The sequence below is a fragment of the Rhinoraja longicauda genome, chromosome 30 (assembly GCF_053455715.1).
Source record: "Rhinoraja longicauda isolate Sanriku21f chromosome 30, sRhiLon1.1, whole genome shotgun sequence".
NCBI classification, from domain to species: Eukaryota; Metazoa; Chordata; class Chondrichthyes; order Rajiformes; family Arhynchobatidae; genus Rhinoraja; species Rhinoraja longicauda.
The window spans coordinates 21,885,885-21,907,343 of NC_135982.1; the positions used below are offsets into that span (position 1 = coordinate 21,885,885).

At 43.3% G+C, this 21,459-nt stretch overlaps 1 protein-coding gene across 7 annotated transcripts in view; it reads right to left on the bottom strand.

The window, feature by feature from the left end:
- Nucleotides 1–21,459, bottom strand: part of LOC144608148 (calmodulin-binding transcription activator 1-like) — an 863,868-nt gene that overhangs the window by 240,211 nt on the left and 602,198 nt on the right. For all 7 annotated transcript variants that reach the window (XM_078425569.1, XM_078425567.1, XM_078425568.1 and 4 more), the window contains one exon: nt 18,065–18,136. In XM_078425569.1, the coding sequence (XP_078281695.1) occupies nt 18,065–18,136 (72 nt within the window). The remainder of the gene's footprint in view (nt 1–18,064; nt 18,137–21,459) is intronic.

Genomic DNA, 21,459 nt, shown 5'->3' on the forward strand with positions numbered 1-21,459 from the left:
AGTTCCAGTTACAACTCCTTCATTGAGAAGCATACCATGTCCTTGCAACAAGAGATGGAAAACGTTCATGTCTGGATTGACAATTGACAAATAACATCAGCACACAAGCATCAGGCAAAGAGCAATACCAACAAGAGAGAGTCGAACCATCAATATAAGTGAAACAGAGATGAGGTTTTACAGGTCAAGTTTAGGGAGCCAGCTTAGATGTTAACTCACAGGAACTCAATGAAAATATTCTCAAGGTTTCTGGAGGAGGTGGCGGCTCCACAAGCCAGATGGATTGGCATCTTAACAATATATTAATTGGGGAGCTGTAGAACAGGGTGGGATGGAGTTTCTTATATTGAGGTGAACGATTAAACCAGTTTGGCACAGGGGTGGGTGCAAGAATGTAGAAGGAGAAGGGAGAAAAGCTAGTCTGAAAACAGAGAATAAGTATTCAGGTGAAGGAGTATTCATGAAGGCAAAGAAAGAGGAAATAGCAACGATGGGAAGAGTTTACAGCTCAAGAGTAGACCAGCAAATGGTGTAAAGAAAAATGATGAGATAAAATTAAAGTCTCTTTATATGAATGCACACAGTATTCATAACAAGATAAATGAGCTGATGGTGCAAATAGAAATAAATGGGTCTGACCTGATATCCATTACAGAGATGTAGTTGCAAGGTGGGAACTAAATATTCATGGATATTTGACATTTCTTACTGATAGGCAGAGAGGAAAAGGAGGGGGATAGATTTGTCAAATAATGATGAATGATATTGGTTTAGAAGCTCCAGATGTAGAATCAGTTTGGACGGAGATAGGAAATTGTGAGGGTAAGCAGACAGTGATGAGAATAGCATATCATGTATAATGAGGTCTTATAAGAAAGGTACTATAATGATCGTAGGTGATTTTAATTATGAAATAGAGTGGACAAATTAAATTGGCGAAGATAGCCTTGAGCACACAAAAATGGAGCTGATATGACATAGTTTCGTAAAATGAAAGGTTGAGGAGTCAATATAAAACAAAAAAATGCAAGAAATACTCAGCAGGTTCGGCCATATCTGTGAGAAGAGAAACAGCTAACATTTCAGGTCAAAGACCCTTCAATAGAATTGGGAAAGGGGGTAAAGAACCTTGTTGAGATGCAGCAGGGAAGGTGGTGGGAGGGATGAAACTCTGATGGTGTAAAACAAGGGTGTCCATGGGAATGAGCTATAGACAAAGTCTTTTTTAGTTTAGAGATACAGCGCGGAAACAGATTCTACCGAGTCCAAGCCGACCAGTGATCCCCACACACACTAGGGAACATTTACAATATTATCAAGCCAATTAGCCTACAGAGGTGTACGTCTTTGACGCATGGAGAATGTACAAGCTCCACGCAGACAGCACCCGTAGTCAGGATGGAACCCGGGTCCCTGGCACTGTGAGGCAGCAACTCTACCGTTGCGCCACCGTGCGGCCCACAATGAGTGAATATCTAGGCAAAGAGTGAATGGGCGCAACTAGAGAGTGCGAACACAGACTAAAGAATGTGGGAGTTGTGAAATGCAGAGCACAAAGATCTGCCCAGTGAGTGGGCTGGGCAAGCCTTCCACAGCTCCACTCCCAGAGAGAAAGAAAGAGAAAAAAAATGTCAGGTGGGTGGGGTGGTGGACAAACATGCTAAACCAAAATCACAGATTGACACAGCCAGAAATCAGGAGAAAGACAAAGAGGTTGCAAATGCTGAAATCTGGGGCAAAACAATAAATTGCTCGAAGAACTCAGCAGGTCACACAGCATCTGTGTGGGCAAAGCACCTTTCATGTTGAAACCCTGCATCAGATAGAAATATAGCCACTTGAAGTTGTAGAATTCAATATTATGTCCAGAAGGTGACAATGTAACAAGACAGAGATGAGGTGCTGTTCTTCAAGCTTGCGCTTGGCCTCATTGAACCAATGCAGGAGGCCACAAACCTATAGGTCAGTGGGCATGGGATGGAGAAATAAAGTGGCAGTCAATGGAAGACACAGGAACTGAATGCAGGTGTTACACAAAACAACCACCCATCTCCATTTGATTTCCCCAGTGTAGAGGAAACCACGTTATAAACACCGAATGCAGTACATTAGATTGGAAAATTTCACACTGAGGAACCGGCCAGGGTACATTATATTGGAAGATATTTTTAAGGCAGGGATAGATCGATTCTGGAATAGTACTGGTGTCAGCGCTTATGGGGAGTGGGGTTGAGAGGGAAAGATAGGTCAGCCACGATTGAATGGGCAGAGTAGACTTGATGGGCTGAATGGCCTAATTCTGCTCCCATTACTTATGAAGATTTTTCAATCCTGGTGACATGCGATGAGACAGGATTAATTATCAACGACATTGTGAAGGATCTCCGAGGAAAGAGTAATCACGGTGATTCCCCCTTTTCTCCTATCCTGTTTTGTAACATCCTCAAGGAACTCCACAACAAATTTGTCAAACACCATTTCTCTTTCATAAAACAATGTTGACCCTGCCTGATTGACCTAGGATTTTCTAAAGGCCTGGCTATTGCCTCCACAATCATAGTTTGCAGCAATGACAGAAGCCAGGCTGACTGGCCTGTTCCTGCCTTCTTCCTCCCTCCTTTCTTAAACTAACGTTACACTAGTTTCAATTCTCCAACCAATGCTTTCATCAACTCCACGGCATTAGAATGCAAGCCATCAGGTCTCGGGGACTTGTCAGCCTCCAGCCCCATTAGTTTGCCTAATATATTTTCCTGTAATATTGTTTTAAATTGCTCTGAGCCTTTTGTTCCTTGATTATCTGCTTTTATAGAGATGTTTTAGTGTCTTCTACTGTAAAGACAGATCCAAATAATTATTTGGAATCTCTGCCATTTCTCTTTTTTCCTTTATTACTTCCCTAGCCTTATCCTCCAAGGGATCAACTTTTACATTAGCCATACTCTGCATTCTTATAGAAGCTCTCAGCATTTTAAAATAATATTTGCTGGTGTACTTTCCCTTCCCCCCTCTCCTTATAATCTTTCGAGTCATCCTATGCTGATTTGTAAAGATGTCCCAATCCTACCATCAATCTTCCAAACAGTGGATGTGTTCTATTGAAGTTGACACCTTCCCAAACTTTCTTTGTTCGCCACGAACGGTGAATTTTTCTCATACATCATTTCATCTTTGCTGAAATAATGCAGGAGAATGGGGTTGAGAGAGAAAGAAAGATCAGCCATGATCGAATGGCAGAGTAGACTCGATGGGCCGGATGGCCTTATTCTGCGCCTAAAACTTATGAAATATGCTTTTACTTAGATTTATAAAATGTCCCCCACTTACCCAAGTTTCACACCCTCAGACTTGAATTTGCACAATGCCACACAGTAGATGAGGTAAATGTGCCTTAAGGAATTAGTAAAGTAATTATCGCAATGGTCTATGGAGTGTAAAGATGGAGAGGTTTTGATGCATCTTTATAGGGCCCTAATGAAAACTACACCACAACGGCACATACAGTTTTGGTCCCCATATTTGAGGAAAGAATGAGTGATGATCTCACAGAGTCATGTATAATTCTGAGAGAGCACTAACAGGGTGGATACAGTAAGGATGTTTATCTTGGTAAGATATCTAGAACTTGGGTCATAGTTTCAGAATAAGGGGTCATTCTTTTCAAAAGGTGATGAGAAGAATAAGTTAGTTGTGAATGTTTGGAATTCTTCACCTCAAGCAGCTGAAGAGGCAATATTATTGCATACATTTGAGGTTGAGATGGACGAACATTTAATCTAAATGGGACATGGATGGATGTGGCGTTGAGGCTGCCAGTGGATCAGGCTACAATCCTGTTGAATATCAGAAGGTCTGGGAAGTCAATGACCTGCTGCTGCTCCTTTTTCTTATATCTCTCTCTGTGAACGGTGTAGCAGGCATGGATGTAAATGCCTACTCTTCCAAGTTGTTCTGCTTTTAATGGGTTTTTTCCATCTGCCATTGTGTGTTACTCTCCCCAAGTTTGCTGTTTTATGTGTCTTCTTACTTTTGTTTCTTTTTCTTTTTCCCATTGCATTGTTCTCTCCCTCACGAGTTCTTTTTTCACGAGTGCAATCATTTCATTTTCAGATCTTAAACTTACCTTCGCATGATGTCTGGAAACATGTGGAATACTAGCCATATTTTACATTTCTCTGTAGCCCAAAGGTGTTGCAATCAGTCGTACAACCCTTGCTCTAAGAGAAGACAACCGAGAGATGTAAAACCTTTTTGGGGCAGTACCATACATATAGCTGTTGAGATACTGGATAAGTAGGGAACAGAGGGGTACAGTTGCACAAGTAGGGTTGGCCTCCAGAAGGAGCAACAACCCACATGAAGCGCATTTTCAACAATAGGCTGGAAATCACTATTTGATCTACACTTACATTATGTTCAAAGAAAACCCATATTCATATTCTTCACTACGCCTTCAATTATGTATTTTACAATAAGCGACGGTAGACACAAAAAAGCTGGAGTAGCTCAGCGGGTCAGGCAGCATCTCCGGAGAAAAGGAATAGGTGACGTTTCGGGTCGAGATCCTTCTTCAGACTGAAACGTCACCTATTCTTTTTCTCCAGAGATGCTGCCTGACCCGCTGAGTTACTCCAGCTATTTGTGTCTATCGTCAGTTTAAACCGGCATCTGCAGTTCCTGCCGACTAAAATAAGACTGTCCAACTGCTCCCCAAATTGAAAAAACAAAAGGAGCATTTATTAGAATTCTCTAACTTGGAGGCACTGTCTTCAAAAAAACTGTGGCCGAGGTTGAAGAGTAACCCTGGCGAACTCAACAACTGAAAATCTGTTGGCATTCAAGCTGTTCCTATGCACGTGCCTATCTAAATGCGGAGCTGGCTGTGTGCGAGCATATCGATGCTCAGCAAGATGACAGCTCAGCGCTGCATCATCTGCATGTTGGCAACTACTGTTTCATCACTGTGGCATTTGCCGTGAGTAAAGGCTGGAGTGACGGAGAGCTGAGCTGACAGGTTTCACCCTCACCATCCTGCCTGGGATCTCCCCAATTCCAAGGAGGCATTCACAATCCCATTTTCAATTATGACCTCCATATTTTGACGTGCCAACCACTGAAGGACTTTTCGTAAAACGATCCTGTAGGAAAATACATTGCTTGCCCAGTTGCAAAGATCTGGAAGGTCGAAAGATAATTTCACAGTTCATGAAGAAATAACTTCCATTATGCAGTGATTTCAACATCGATACAATATCTCAAAATTCTTCACAGGTAATAAAACACTCTAAGTTCTGTTTTAATATTTACTCAATTGTTGTGAGGCGTTGCGGATCAGGACAGCATTTATTGCCCATTCTTTTTTTTTTCTTGCAGAGGAGAGTGTTCAGCTACATTCTTGACCTTTTTTTAGTTTAGTTTAGTCTTATTTAGTTTAGAGATACAGATTCACGGAAACAGGCCCTTCGGCCCACCGTGCCAAGCCGAACAGCCATACCCGTACATTAACGCTATCCGACACACACTGGGGACAATTTTACAATTACACCAAAGCCAATGAACCTACAAACCTTCAGTCTCTGGGATGTGGGAGGAAACCGGAGAAAGCCCATGCAAGTCACGAGTTATAGTCCTCCAGCTGGCACTCCTACAATGCTGTTGTGTGGGGTGTCTCAGGAATTAGACCCAGTGATGATGAAGGAATTGCAATATACCTCATGGCGCAAGGCACAGATTGCCTCTGTGTTTCTAATCGACCGTACTTTTTCCCTAGTTATTATTTTGCCTTAAATATACTTACAGTATACCGACAGAATATCCTTAATCTTGTCTACCAGTGATTTCTTGTGACCCCTCTTTGCCTTGCTAACTTCCTTTTAAAAAGCCACGCTACACTTTTTGTACTTGGCAGGTATCCCACACCATTAGTTCCCTGTACCTGTTCCCTATACCTGTCATATGCTGCCTTGTTTCTCTTTATCCAATCCTCGATAACCCTTGACATCTTGCATTCAATATTCTTGTTACTCCTGCTTTTTCTCATGTTGGTGTCGAATCTTTGCGACTTCTCCTTTGAATATTTCTCACTGTGAAGATGGAGGGACTAACCTGAAAGCAGATGCTCCCTGCCTACCTTCTCTAGGCCCTCCTTTATCTTAATGAAATTGGTTTTACATTAATGAAGTCTGAAGAAGGGTCTCAACATGAAACGTCATCCATACCTTCTCTCCAGAGATGCTGCCTGTCCCACTGAGTTACTCCAGCATTTTGTGTCTATCTTACGCCAATGAAATTGGTCTGGCAACAATGTCAGACCTCTATAACTTGTTCATCCCTATCCTTTTCCACAACTACTTAAAAAAATGCAGAGTTTTGTGATCACTGTCCTCAATGCGGCACGGTAGCACAGCGGTAGAGTTGCTGCTTTACAGCGAATGCAGCGCCGGAGACTCAGGTTCGATCCTGACTACGGGTGCTGCACTGTAAGGAGTTTGTACGTTCTCCCCGTGACCTGCGTGGGTTTTCTCCGAGATCTTCGGTTTCCTCCCACACTCCAAAGACGTACAGGTATGCAGGTTAATTGGCTGGGTAAATGTCTTTTTAAAAATTGTCCCTAGTGGGTGTAGGATAGTGTTAATGTACGGGGATCGCTGGGCGGCACGGACTTGGAGGGCCAAAAAGGCCTGTTTCCGGCTGTATATATATGATATGATGATATGATAATGCATTTATCTGACATCCATCTAACTCCACATTCTACAGCTCATGGCACCTGAAACAATGAAATCTTTGAAGTTCTGTTACATAAATGGCTACCTAGCTCCCTACTCTAACCTACCCGTCAAACCAGCTTCTCATTTTCACCCAACAATCAGCTAATAATGACCTGTTTCCTTTATCATCGTTACTTTTGTGCATATCTTTCATTCATTGTTTTCATTCCTTCCTTCCAGAGATGCTGCCTGTCCCACTGAGTTACTCTAGCTTTTTGTGTCTATCTTCCCGAAACTCATGTTGTGTGATCTTATCCCTTCTCCTACCTACATAGTTGGTATCTACATGTACCACAACATCTGACACTCTATCCCTTCAACGGCTCTGAAACATCCTGTGCCTAGCACCTATGGAGACAACATATAACCTGGAGTCTATTTTGTGGCCACAGCTATACCCATCTGTCATCTGTACCTTACGATAACATCCCTTGCATGTATTGCTCTCCCAGTCTTGAACCTCTACCTATCACCTCTCCCCACTCCCCTGCATAGCACCACACACCACAGTGCCACCAGCTGGCAGTTGTTGCTGTTCTCCCCAGCAGGCCATCCCTCTCATCTCCTAACAGTATCCAACACAATTTCCTCTCATCTCCTAACAGTATCCAACACGATTTACTTATTATACAGGGAATTTGCCACAGGGGATTCCTGCACTGAATGGCCTTCCCACTGGTCACTAAGCGCCTCTCTTTTTGTACCTGTGGAGTGAGCAGCTCACTAAATGTACTGTGTGTTACATTCTCCACATCCCAGAAGCTCCATGGTGAGCCCATCCACCGCTCCAAGTGCACCCGGCGGCCTGCCAGGGATTGCAACTGCCAACTGGACACACATCTGGCAGGAAGAGCATACTTCTACCCTCGCCTCCATAACCTTTATGCCTACACCCTTCCACTAAGACCATGATACTTTGAGGTAGAATGAAAAATCTTGCCTTGTTGCAACTCCTCAAAGCCCGACGTTCATCAAAGCTCGCTCTTTGACCTCACAACTCCTTACAAAATGGCCACTCTAAAATGGCCGCCCTGGTAGGCCTCCCTTTTATTTGCTGCCAGTAAGGAAAAGTCATACTCAAGTTGTTATCTGGTTCTCACCTTTTTAGGTTGCCGCTCAGTCTGTTCCTACCTCCTCTGCTGTGTGGCCTGCCAGTAAGACAAACTGATCAAATTGTTTCATATCCTGTGCTGGTTCAGTCCACATACCCCAAACCAGGTCTGGCATCTCTTTAGGATGGCTGGTTTGGTAAATGATGGCTCTGCCAAGGTAGATGGCAATTAGAACAAGGTTTCCTTGCCCATGTTTGACCCAATGCCAGTTAGTGATAAACACTGAGGGTGGCCAAGGCTGCTCCCACCTGCCTGTACACTACTGTGCTGCTACCCGAGAGGGTCTGTCTTTCTGATGGAACAGGAAGTACCCAGGGATTATAATGGAGAAGTTTGGTACTTAACTGTCTTGTAAGATATAATTTCACGAGTATGACTACGTCAGGCAGTGGTACGACTGATTAAGGGGACAGCTCTCCCAACTGAAGTACCGGTCCTCAGCTTTTTGTGCAGAGGACTGTTGTAATGTCCTGACTTGCACTGTGAGTATTGACTGCTGTAACACATAAAATACACAGCCACTGTTCGCACAGCAAGGTCCCAACAAGCACTGCGATAATGACTAACATCTCTGACCACAGAGAACTCCCTTAATAGAGTCATAACTTGCCCATACCGGCCAACATATCCCAGCTATACAAGTCCCATCTGCTCGCGTTTGGCCCATATCCCTCCAAACCTGAACTATCCATGCACTTGTCTGACTGTTTCTTAAACGTGGGGATAGTCCCTGCCTCGGCTACCTCCTCGGCCACCTTGTTCCAAACACCCACCATCCTTTGTGAAAAAGTTACCACTCAGATTCCTATTAAATCTATTCCCCTTCACCTTACACCTATGTCTTCTGGTCCTTGATTCACATCCGCTGGGCATCTACCCAATCTGTTCCTCTCATGATTTTATACACCTCTGTAAGATCACCACTCATCCTCCTGTGCTCCAAGGAATAAAGTTACATCCTACTCAACCTCTCCTGATAGCTTCGATCCTCTAATCCTGGCAATATCAACCAAATGCCGATGCCAATGCATATTGCCGGTATCAACCAGGATTCTCTGGATCTTGACTCAAACAAGAGAATAATTCAGTGGGCCACAGCTGAGTTAGCTGGCGACACTGTTGGGCGTGATCTTTGTTCTCTCTTCCATGTAGTTGGAGGGAAGAAGAATATATAGATCTCAGAGTTCCAACGATTCAACCATCTCTTCTCAAGTGTGCAACTGTTTGCGAAAATAAAACTGGGCTCTAAACACAAAATCAAATTCTCCAAAGTTCACTGCCTGGGCTCAAGTATAAGGATAATCAATTGCAGGAGGTTCTTGAAGAGGGTCGAATCTTTAGAAGGTTTAAGGAATTAAAGTGAAATTTTTAAAAAGGAGGCAGATTAAAACAATTTTCATTAATCCAGATGTGAGAATGATCTGGCGAGTTTCAGTAAATTCAAACCAGTCTAATTGCTTAAAGGGTTAACAATTCATAAATGTAACAGATGGCCTTCTCTGCTGCAAGGCAGATGATGTTGAATTTACAAATGTCTGATGAAAGCTCAGGCTGACTCCAGGGTCCCTGGGAGAGAAGCTAACAGCAGGTGCTGGAAACAAGGGTCCTTTAGGATGGCCTGTCTCCCAGTAAACATCCATTTACAGGTGAGATGAAGAGAGGGTACACCAGCATCAGAGACTTCAAAGCACCATCTTATCAAGTAGTCACAAAAAGCTGGAATAACTTTGCGAGGCAGACAGCAACTCTGGAGAAAAGGAAAAGGTGATGCTTCGGATCGAGACCCTTGTTCAGAACCGAAACATCACCTATTCCTTTTCTCCAGAGATGCTGCCTGACCCACTGAGTCACTCCAGCTTTTTGCATCTATCTTCGGTTTAAACCAGCATCTGCAGTTCCTTCCGACACATGTTATCAAGTAGTGCCTGCCCCACCTAGCCATTCACTTCTGAGAACCACATTCAAATGGCAAAGCAGGATGCAAGTTTAGTTTCTCATCTGGTGCCTGAGATTGGAAATGATACTACATTAACTGGTTCTGTACCCATGAATACAAGTTAAGACATAAAAGGCAGTAATTCCTTGAGTTTCATATTCAACATGGTCATCTTCCTCGTCTCATTTACCTATATCATCCTTCCGTTCATTTAATGGCATCAGGTTGATTTATTTTTATTCATGTGTTTATTTTGATTTGCCCCCAAATGCATCACCGAGTTTTATGCCTGTGAAAGTGAATTAGACTTTCCATCCACTCTCGAGAGAAAGAAGTTTCTCTGATCAACTACTTATTTTATTAGTGGCTTAATTGATGGATTATGTAAAGAGAGCAAGGTGGCTCTTTCATCTCCATCTTCCTGGTGACTTCGGGCACCCAGATGCAGCAAAGCGTTCTCGTTCAGGCACAGTACAGTAAGATGTCTCAACACTCTTAACATTACGTATTCCCAGGTTTGAAGGCGGGCAAATTAAAATACAGATCAGGCTGCTCTGTTGCATTAAGCTCTCAGACATACTCTGAATTGGTGCAAAGTACCATTAACACTGCCGAACTGAGCAGCCCATGAAATATAAACAGCTCAATAAAGAGCAAAGCTCTGTCTATAATGCCCCATCACACACTCTGATCAGGTACACCATTATAAAACTCCTTCCACTGAGCATTTCGTCTTGACATATGATGTAGCTTAGCCTTGACACAAACTCCCTATGTTTCTTTCTTGCTTCTTTAGCATTTGTTGATGCATTTACCAATTATATCTATCCTTCGATGCATAAAGCATAATACCTCAACAAAGTGCAGATTCATTTTCTCGAAATCACACGCTAACAGATGCAATAGTTAAATTGCTGCATGCTTTTAAGGTGCAATATGAAACTGATGTATGCACCCTTCAATCTGCTCAGGTTTATCATCAAACAACAACTAAACTCTTAATGACACAAACGTTGGCAATTATCAGCCATCGGTGTTCAGGGCCACACTTTATTTCAAATGACATTTTGTTTCCTTTTCATGAGTTGTAGGAGCAGAATTAGGCAATTCGGCTCATCTAGTCTACTCCGCCATTCAATCATGGGTGATCTATCTTTCCCTCTCAACCCCACTCTCCTGCCTTCTCCTCATAACCCTTGACCCCCTTACTAATCAAGACCCACAAGAGTCAGATTGGAATCAAAATTAAAGCTAGTCAAGTTTACCTGCAGCATTGTCAGAGGCCATTCAGCCCACTGAGTCCATGGCAGATTTAGCTAGCTTGGTTTGTGCAATAGGCCCATAAGATACCAAGGCTCTTCAAAGTATTTCATGTACAGTGCTGATCTGGACTGGAGTGGAGAGATAGATCAGTGTTTTAATTCAGTGCATCACCTGGCTACACCATATATTTAGATGTAATCATACCTTACAACTACAGCAGAAAGTTGTGACAGGAGAACCAAACTTTGGCATTTCATACAAATGGCATTCATTTTGCATTTTATTGCCCTGTCATGTCTCTTTAAGTCCTAGAACAACAGAAAGCTTTTAGTGTCAAAACCTTAATGTTCACACCATCAATAATGTGAAGCCGGTGTGAAAATTATGCCTTTGGCTCTTCAAAAGACTACGCTGTGAGGAAGCTTTGCTTATTCACCAATTTCGTGAAAATATATATCAAACAGCTGATTCAGGACAAATAACAAAGCAATTTGCAAGGTGGCAAAACTACTTTATGATCTATTTACTCTTATAAAAACAAGGAGCGGAAGATAAACTCTGATTATCAAAGCTGGAATCTATCTGCAGGGTGAGTGCCAGTGTCACATAATCCAAGAGATGCAGTGTGTTCAGGCGTTGGAGAAAGTCCACTCAATAGCATCTGCTAGTCCACATCTCCCATTCCCACCCCAACGTCGGAAGGCACAGATATCACCCAGTGTAATAATTCAGATGGATAACTCAGCACTCTGCTCCATTACTTTGTCTTATTCATTAGCCAAAGGATATATCAATAGACAATAGGTGCAGGAGGAGGCCATTCGGCCCTTCGAGCCAACACCGCCATTCAATGTGATCATGGCTGATCATTCTCAATCAGTACCCCGTTCCTGCCTTCTCCCCATACCCCCTGACTCCGCTATCCTTAAGAACTCTATCTAGCTCTCTCCTGAATGCATTCAGAGAATTGGCCTCCACTGCCTTCTGAGGGAGAGAATTCCACAGATTCACAACTCTCTGACTGAAAAAGTGTTTCCACATCTCAGTTCTAAATGGCCTACCCCTTATTCTTAAACTGTGGCCCCTTGTTCTGGACTCCCCCAACATTGGGAACATATCATTTTCTTTCCGTCCATCAAATGACCTCCGTTGAAAAGGACTCAGTCAAAAATGTTCTACAGTTTTCCAACGGCATTGGCCGTACTGATATTGTAAAGTCTTGTGGTCGGTGACTCTCGATGCCACCTTCTTTCCTGATATTTGAAACTAGTCAGCAAGTACTGGGTAACGGGTGAAACGGACACGGTGTGAGTGAGGGCGTCGGTTTGCAGAGTTTGGGTGAGCTCAAGTTTTTGGAGAGTGTTTGGTGCAGGACTAACCGGGAGAGCCTTGGGAAAGCTTAATCAGCTCAGGGATGCCTAACTTTTGGAATTGAAGTTAGAACAATCGCATCAATGGTTTTCAGAGTACAAAAGGTTTTTTATAACTTTGATATAAACTTGCAAGGCATCATCCGAGGACACTGTGTTCTTTAAAGGGAACATAGAGAGCCCCAAATTAAATCGGTTTTAATTTTAATCCTGATTTTTCTCGGTTGCTAACGTAACAAGCAGGTCTGGGTGTTGAGGAACTGCAGATGCAGTGACAACCTCCGCAAATTGCTATTCCTTTCCCACTGCTGCTTGGCAAAAGTCTACAGTGAACCTGCGGTCTCACAACCACATGGGTTTGGAATCAGAATGAGCAACAGTAGGGCTGAGACACAAATCTACCTATTAGTAATAAGGATAAAAACATCACAAAAGCATGGAATTGAAATCCTAATACGAAGAGAACATATTTTGTTAGTCATGCATTTTAATATGAATCACATGAATTAGCATTTACCAGCAACAGTCTCAGAATATTAAGGTGTATGAATTAATATGTGGTTGCTGGCACAGATGCGAGAGTGTCAGTTGTTTGGTTCATATTTATTTATTGCAGATGAACAACAAAGGCCAGCATTTAGTCATAGAGTCATAGAGCGTGGAAACAGGGCCTTCAGCCCAACTTGCCCACACTGTCCATCATGTCCCATCTACACTAGTCCCACCTGCCTGCATTTGGCCCATATCCCTCTAAATCTGTCCTCCCCATGTACCCGTCTAAATGTTTCTGAAACATTGCGATTGTACCTTCCAGCAGCTTGTGCCATATACCTACCACCCTTTGCATGAAAAAATTACCCCTCAGGTTCCTATTAAATATTTCTCCGCTTACCTTAAACCTATGTCCTCTGGTTCCTCGATTTCCCTACTCTGGGCAAGAGACTCTGCGTGTCTATCCGAGCTATTCCTCTCATGATTTTGTACACCTCTATAAGGTCAGCCCTCATCCTCCTGCGCTCCAAGGAATAGAGTCCTAGCCTGCTCAACCTCCCCCTATAGTTCAGGCACTCGAGTCCTGGCAACATCCTCGTAAATCTCCTCTGCATTCTTTCCAGCTGGACATCCAACATCTTTCCTATATCATGATGCCCAAAACTGAACACAATACTCTAAATGCGGCCTCACCAATGTCTTGTACAACTGCAACATGACCTCCCAACTTCTATACGCAATGCTCTGACTGATGATTTAGTACCCTTCTTCATTTTTTTCCTGAGAAAGTGGTGGTTAACCAACAGCTTGAACAGCTGTGATCCTGGCGAAAGCACTATCACAGTGTTATTGGGCTGGAAGTTCAAGTAGATATATCTCGCAAAGATGAAGAAAGAATAATGTATTTCAATATGAGGATGTTTTGGTGTTTATGCCCACACCTGTGTGTTTTACTGCTTGTGCCTATCAATGCTGCATAGTGTGCAGGCATGGAATATTTTTTAACATCTCCCAAAGGTACCAATTCCTGCTCTGAATCCACAGCTTTGTAGTACTTTGTCTCAGTGATCAACATCCTTGAGTCTGTGAGAGGTGGCAGTATTGTCCCATACAGCAGCACAACCAAACACAAACTTGAAGAACAACACTTCATATTCCACCTGGCTGGTACACATCCCGATGGAAGGAACAATGAATTTTCCAGCTTCAGGTAAACGTGTTCCCTGTTTTCCCACCTTTCTTCCTCCATCTGATCTACTGAGATTCTGCCAGGCTCCTGGCTATCTCTTCTCTGAGGAGCAGAGGTGTTCAGGGCAATGCAATGGTCACCAATCAGCAACTATTTGCATCCGGATTGGATGCTTTAGTGTGGAAAATACATCCCGTGGATCATTCCAGAAGCATGAGGAAAACAATTAATACCAAGCAACGAGACATCCGAAGGGATGATTGATGCGCGTGATTTGAAGGAGACTTTCGGAGGATGTCATTGGGTGTCAATGATGCAATAAAGATCCTAAAGCAAGGGACCCAAGTGTCTGGAGGGAGGCGAGATTGGAGAAAACTCATCTAAAGGAACGACAAACTTAATGCGGGGGAGGGAGATCAACAACTCAGCATACATTGGAGGTTAAACTGAACTGTCGGGCTGTAGGTTTGCCAATTGAACTATTGGCACAGTTTAAGAGAATATTTATTTATTCATACATGCATATTTAGGGGAAAAAATGCTTCCAGTCTGTTGGCTATTAAAATCCGTGCTTCAAAGCCTACGCAAAATGATTTCCAGAATGTTCTCCACATACTTTCTCTAAACTTAGTCCCAGTTCAATAACAAAAGCTGTCACTTCTCATCGGCTACATTTTCCTTGCACCTATCTCATATCTGTTCATTGTTAATGACACACTGAATGAAATCTCTCTTTTTGACCGTCTGCCAAAATAATTTGGGAAACAGCCAGCGGAGCAGATGCAGTAAAAGCAGGTGAGAGAATCGCCTCCCTTCACAGCTGACCTCCTAACCACGAACAACCATCTCTGAACTCCGTCGCCAGACAGATTTACCCTCTGATGTCTTCTCTACATCCAAGCATCTTCGTCATTATCATGCGTGCGTGCGATTATCAAACTCCTATGGAGCAACAACCTCCCAATTAGTACGGGTGTCAGAGATGGTGGGGAGAAGGCAGGAGAATGGGGTTTGGAGGGAGAGATAGATCAGCCATGATTGAATGGCAGACTTGATGGGCCGAATGGTCAAATTCTACTCCTATCCCTTATGACCTTATGACTCTTACAGCTATGTTCTATACTGATGGGGTTCACATGGAGCAGGGGTTCATAAGTTCTAGGAGTAGAATTAGGCCATTTGGCCCATTGAGTCCACTGCCATTCAATCATGGCTGATCTATCATTCCCTCTCAACCCCATTGTCTTCTCCCCATAACCCCTGACGCCCTTACTAGTCAGGAATCTGTCGATCTCCGTCTTAAAAATATCCATTGATTTGGCCTCCACAGCCGTCTGTGGCAATGAATTCCACAGATTCGTATAAAATTATTAAGGGGTTGGACACGTTAGAGGCAGGAAACATGTTCCCAATGTTGGGGGAGTCCAGAACCAGGGGCCACAGTCTAAGAATAAGGGGTAGGCCATTTAGAACAAAGATGAGGAAAAACTTTTTTAGTCAGAGAGTTGTGAATCTGTGGTATTCTCTGCCTCAGAGGGCAGTGGAGGCCAATTCTCTGAATACATTCAAGAGAGAGCTAGATAGAGCTCTTAAGGATAGCGGAGTCAGTGGGTATGGGGAGAAGGCAGAAACGGGGTACTGATGGAGAATGATCAGCCATGATCACATTGAATGGCGGTGCTGGCTCGAAGGGCCGAATGGCCTTCTCCTGCACCTATTTTCTATTGTCTATTGTCTATTGTCTATTGTCTATTGACCGCCCTCTGACGAAATAAATTGCTTCTCATCTCCTGGGTGCTCCTGCAAATGCCACATTGCGAGTCTACGCCCGATCTAGCCCATGCTTTCTCCAACTCTGCAGAGTGCAAGGACTCTCCCTCCCTGAAGCATTGCTGCACGTTTTGACAACTTCTGCAGGCCGATAGCCATTTCTTGGTGGGAGGTCAAACAGACATTTTAGTCCACAAGTTTCAGTCGACAGTCTGAAACGTCACCCATTCCTTCTCTCACGAGATGCTGCCTGTTACTCCAGCATTTTGTCTCTATTTTTGGGATATCAGGCCTTGCAGTTAGGCCAGCAATAGCAAGTGATAACCACGATCGTCTTCAGGGTGGCTTCTGCCTGCTAAATATGCATCTGTGCTGGGCTGATTTATTTGTACTGGTTTTGTTGTGAGACCATTTGCCCAAGTTACATTATTTATTTTCTTTCCTTGTTGGCACTGTGCATTATTTTATTGTTGTTGTGCTCTATGTTGTCTTTGTTATTGATAATGTCCATCCAGATCATGCCAACAGGGCCTCATCATAACTAGCTGTGTTCATCTGAATTGATCTGCACTGAGAAAATATTTGAAAGAAATATAACGTGCCAATGTGGCTGGGAACCACGGGGCGACCTGAGGAGTGGGCTAGCCCCTTTATCCTCGAACAAAGCCTGGAGGTCTTGCTGAGATACAATCTTTAATGGCTCCCACAGCCTGTACCTATTGCACAGCTTTCTCAACAGATAAAAGACTGGCAGAAAAGAATTAAAATGCCCGATCCCGCCCACTCATTCCTGTATACAGCAGGCGATTGTGGCATTAAAATCCAGTTCTCTGGGATACTTCCCACTCACACAGTGAGGAAATAGACCATGGCACAGTGACTGGGGGAAATGGCTGAATGGGGAGATGAAAGAGCAGAGGGGAGGGTAAGGCAAAGAGAGCAAGGAGAGGAGAAGAAGTACGAGCGGTGAGCAGAGGACAGCAGGAGAAAGGTGGAAAGGATAGGAGTGCAAAAAGGAGAAGAAATAGGTGGAAAAGAGGGGAGAGAAGTGGAGGGAAGAGTGAACAGCTCACAGGGAAAAATAAAGCTCATCACTACCCAACTATCTCTGTTCCCAAAAAAAACACTTTCCAATTCACATGTGCATCAAAGGTGGACACAAAATGCTGGAGTAACTCAGCGGGACAGGCAGCATCTCTGGAGAGAAGGAATGGGTGACGTTTCGGGTCGAGACCCTTCTTCAGAGGAGTCTCGACTCGAAACGTCACCCATTCCTTGTCTCCAGGGATGCTGCCTGTCCTGCTGAGTTACACAATCAAGTGCTTGGCACAACATGCCCATGCCGACTACCATTTATACTGAATACCACCTGCTTATTTTCATCTGTTCATTTTATTTTCAGTCCCACTATTGTGAAATCTGCAGCAGCGCACCTTTGGTACATAATGCTAAAAAACACGATTCCAGCAAGTTGTGTTACTTTAAATTAATGTTTTAGGCTGGAACATCACGTTGGAGAAATATTACAAAAGGCAAGGAACCAAATAGATATATTTGACAAGCAGCTGAACAAACATATTTTCATTAGGCAAAGTCATCAAAGTGTGCCTGATCCACTGCTGTGATAGACAACTACAAAGGAACTCCAACAAAGAGCTCCGTTGGAAATGTGTGCCCACAGTGGTAGAAACACAGCAAAAACCTATCTTGTGGTGCTGTATACTGTCCACATGGTGGGCAGAAAAAGGGATTCAAAGACTCTTGGCATATCCCTGAAGAATTTGCACATTGACACACAACGCTGGGAACAGCAAGCATTGGACCATCCGGTTTGGCAAAGCCACATAAAAACAGTGCTCGGCTCATATGAGGAAGCTAGAGTGGAGGAAGCAAAGCAGGAAAAGAGTGGAGGAAGCAAAGCAAAGAGGAAAAGAACATTAAAAAAATCAAGAACCATAAATGCTACATCATCCTACAGCTCCGCCACCTGTGTAAAGGAAGCTTTCAAGCCCAGATTGGTCTAATCAACCATTTCTATACACGTCGCAACAAGATGTTTATACCATAAACAAGGTGCTCATGTTCTCACTAGAAAACGAGTGGCAAACAACAAAATGAGTTAGTTTTCATAGCCATGAAAAGAATAACAAATCATCTCCTACCTGAAGAAGCCAATAGCACCGCCGGTGGAAGGTGGGGATAATGGAAGAGTGGACATAGCAACCATAAAGACACTGTGGAGACAAAAAGATAAAAAAACAGGACTCAATTTTCTCTTGGTCAGTTCTCTATGCTGTCACATTTATGCTTTCAGGTGTTTTTCACCTCTCTGTGAAATTACTTAATTGTAGTGATCCACAGTAATCTCCAGGACCATACAGAAATGATGGTGTAGGAAGGAACTGCAGATGCTGGTTTACACCGAGGATAGTTCAAAATGCTGGAGTAACTCAGCGGGTCAGGCAGCATCTCTGGAGAAAAGGAATAAGTGGATGTCTGGTGAAAGGTCATTCTGACTGAATGCCTAATGAAGGGTCTCAACCCGAAACGTCACCCATTCCTTATCTCCAGAGATTCTGCCTGACCCGCTGAGTTACTCCAGCATTTTGCGTCGTTCTCGAAGTGATTATTCTTCTTGAATACATTGGGGAGGCACGGAGCAGTAGCAAAGAGGGGTGCAACAAGTAATGCACTAAACGTTATTCCCTTATCATGTATGTGTACACTGTGAATAGCTCGATTGCAATCATATATTGTCTTTCCACTGAGTGGTTAGCATGCAACAAAAGCTTTTCACTGTACCTCGGTACACGTGACAATAAACAATAAACTAGACTGATGACCCCTGGGATGCTGTTACCCTGGCTCTCACTGTGCATGCCCTGATGGAACAATTATTGTTGAATTTAGGACTTTCATCTTCAGATTGGTTTACTGAAAAACCTCCAATATTTCACAAATCAAAGCATTAAGCATGAAAATCTGTTGGGAAATAAAAATACCTTGCTTTTAAAACCCCAGTAAAAACCTGAGATCCCCTGCCAAAACAAAACAAGAGAGAGTTTTCTGTCAACCGGCAATATTTCTGTGCTACCTAGATCATTCAGATTCTAAAAATCTGCTGTATTTTTCTCTATCTTTCAATCAACCTCCAGTTGAAAAATCTGTTAGTATCGTGCCAGCATCAAGTACAATTTTACTCAAGTATTATAGGAATTGCTGAATTTAATTGCACAATTCTCCATTTTGGAATACAAACATTACATTGCATATAATTAGAACATAGTGGGCGGCATGGTGGAGCAGCCTTACGGCTACTGCCTTACGCCTACTGCCTTACAGTGCCAGAGACCTGGGTTCGATCCTGACTACGGGTGCTGTCTGTACGGAGTATGTACATTCTCCCCGTGACCTGTGTGGATTTTCTCCGAGATCTTCAGTTTCCTCCCACACTCCAAAGATGTACAGGTTTGTAGGTTAATTGGCTTGGTATAAATGCAAATTGTCCCGAGTGTGTGTAGGGTAGCGTTGGTGTGCGGGGATCGCTGGTCGGTGCGGACTCGGTGGGCCGAAGGGCCAGTTTCCGCGCTGTATCTCCAAAGTAAACTAAATTATTCATCCCAACAGATCTATGCAATCGCCTGTGCTCCTGCTATCCTACTTCATTGCATCATATCAACAAGTCCTCAGAATTGCTAGCTAGGTCAGACAGCCCATATGCTATCCCACCTATGTGATAAATGACTATGCAGTGAGATGCTGGTGCAGATGCCAACTGTGAATCTATTCCCAGAAAATGTCAACAAGCTCGGATAAAAAAGATAAACACTTGCAAACAAATGGAAGAAAGTGTTTATATAATAACGGCATTGTCTCTTTAAATCCAGCCCATGATGGAAACTATAATTCAATATGAATGAAGAATAATATCTTTGAGTCTAGGCACTGTCAATGTCAAAATAGGCAGATGATTACTGCCCAGTGTAGCGTATCAGTGGGCATCTTTCATTGCTGTCAGTGTGTAACCTGTCTGTGTGTCACACCACGCTTTCCTCAGGTCACTCTCGGGCCTTTGTTAAAGCACACATTACACGCCGAGAAGGTTACTTTGCTGAGGTATTTTGCTTTCAGAAATAAAAGCCCAGTTTTCCCACTGTGGCTCTGCAAGTTCCTCCTGTTATTGTGAGTGAATTTCACAGTGCACGGGTATAAAGTGACTTCAAATAATTGAACTGGAAATGACAGCTGCAAATTGGATTGCACTGACGATATCTGTAACCTAGTGCCTGGCATTAGCGTCTTTAAGAAAGAAGAGCTAAATTTAAGGCGGGGAGGGACATAGAATTATTGCTTCAATCCCAATCCTTTGAACTTTCGACAGACACTTCTTCGGGTTTTTCATGGATGTATATTGTGACGTGAGCATTATCCGATCTTAGTTGTGAAATATTGGGAATTTTCACTGATATAAATAATGTTGGGAATCCACTACTATTATTGATATTGAGAATCCTGCAAGTTAATATTATTTGAATCCTATAAATAATATAAATAAAATTAGAAATGCGACTCTGTCCGGGATTCCCATACTATTGGTAAGGCTGGGGATTCCACGCTGCTAACATTAACAATCCTCCAGTGTTAGCAACGTTGCAAAGCCTGCACAGTTGCTGATGTTTAGTCTCTGTGGGTGATGTTGGGAGACCCACTGAATTGAGCGTTTGACAGCACTGGGCCTCTACTTGCTGGAGTTTAGTAGGATGAGGGGGCCCTCATTGAAGCTTCCCGAATGGTGAAAAGGCCTGGAGAGAGCGGATGTGGAGAGGATGTTTCCACGAGTGGAATAGTCTAGGGCCAGAGGTCATAGCCTCAGAATTAAAGGTCGTTCCTTTAGGAAAGAGGTGGGGAGGAATTTCTTTAGTCGGTGGGTGGTGAATCTGTGGAATTCATTGAGCGTCAGTCTGAAGAAGGGTCTCGACCCGAAACGTCACCCATTCCTTCTCTCCTGAGATGCTGCCTGACCTGCTGAGTTACTCCAGCATTTTGTGAATAAATACCTGTGGAATTCATTGGCTGTGGAGGCTAAGTCAATGGGTATTTTTAAGGCAGAGATAGATAGATTCTTGATTTGTACAGGTGTCAGGAGTTCTGCGGAGAAGGCAGGAGAATGGGGTTGAGAGAGAAAGATAGATCAGCCATGATTTAGTGTTTGAGTAGGCTTGATGGGCCAAATGGCCTAATTCTGTTCCTGTGACATGAACTTATGACTTTGGTGTTGGGTCTTCCATACTATTTGCATTGTTGCAAATTATGTCCTCTTGTTGGGAATCAAATACTGTAACGTTGTATGTAAACTCCCAAATGTGTCAGAAGGACACTCGGGTACAACACAGAACAAAAAAAACACACAAAGTGTTGATGGGCCGAATGGCATAATTCTACCCCTATTCATTACGACCTTATGACTGGATTGCCCGCTTATTGCCTGTTTGCTAATGTGAGAACTTACAAGTTGGTAACCGAGCATATTTCCTGAGAGCGGTGTTTACACCTCAAA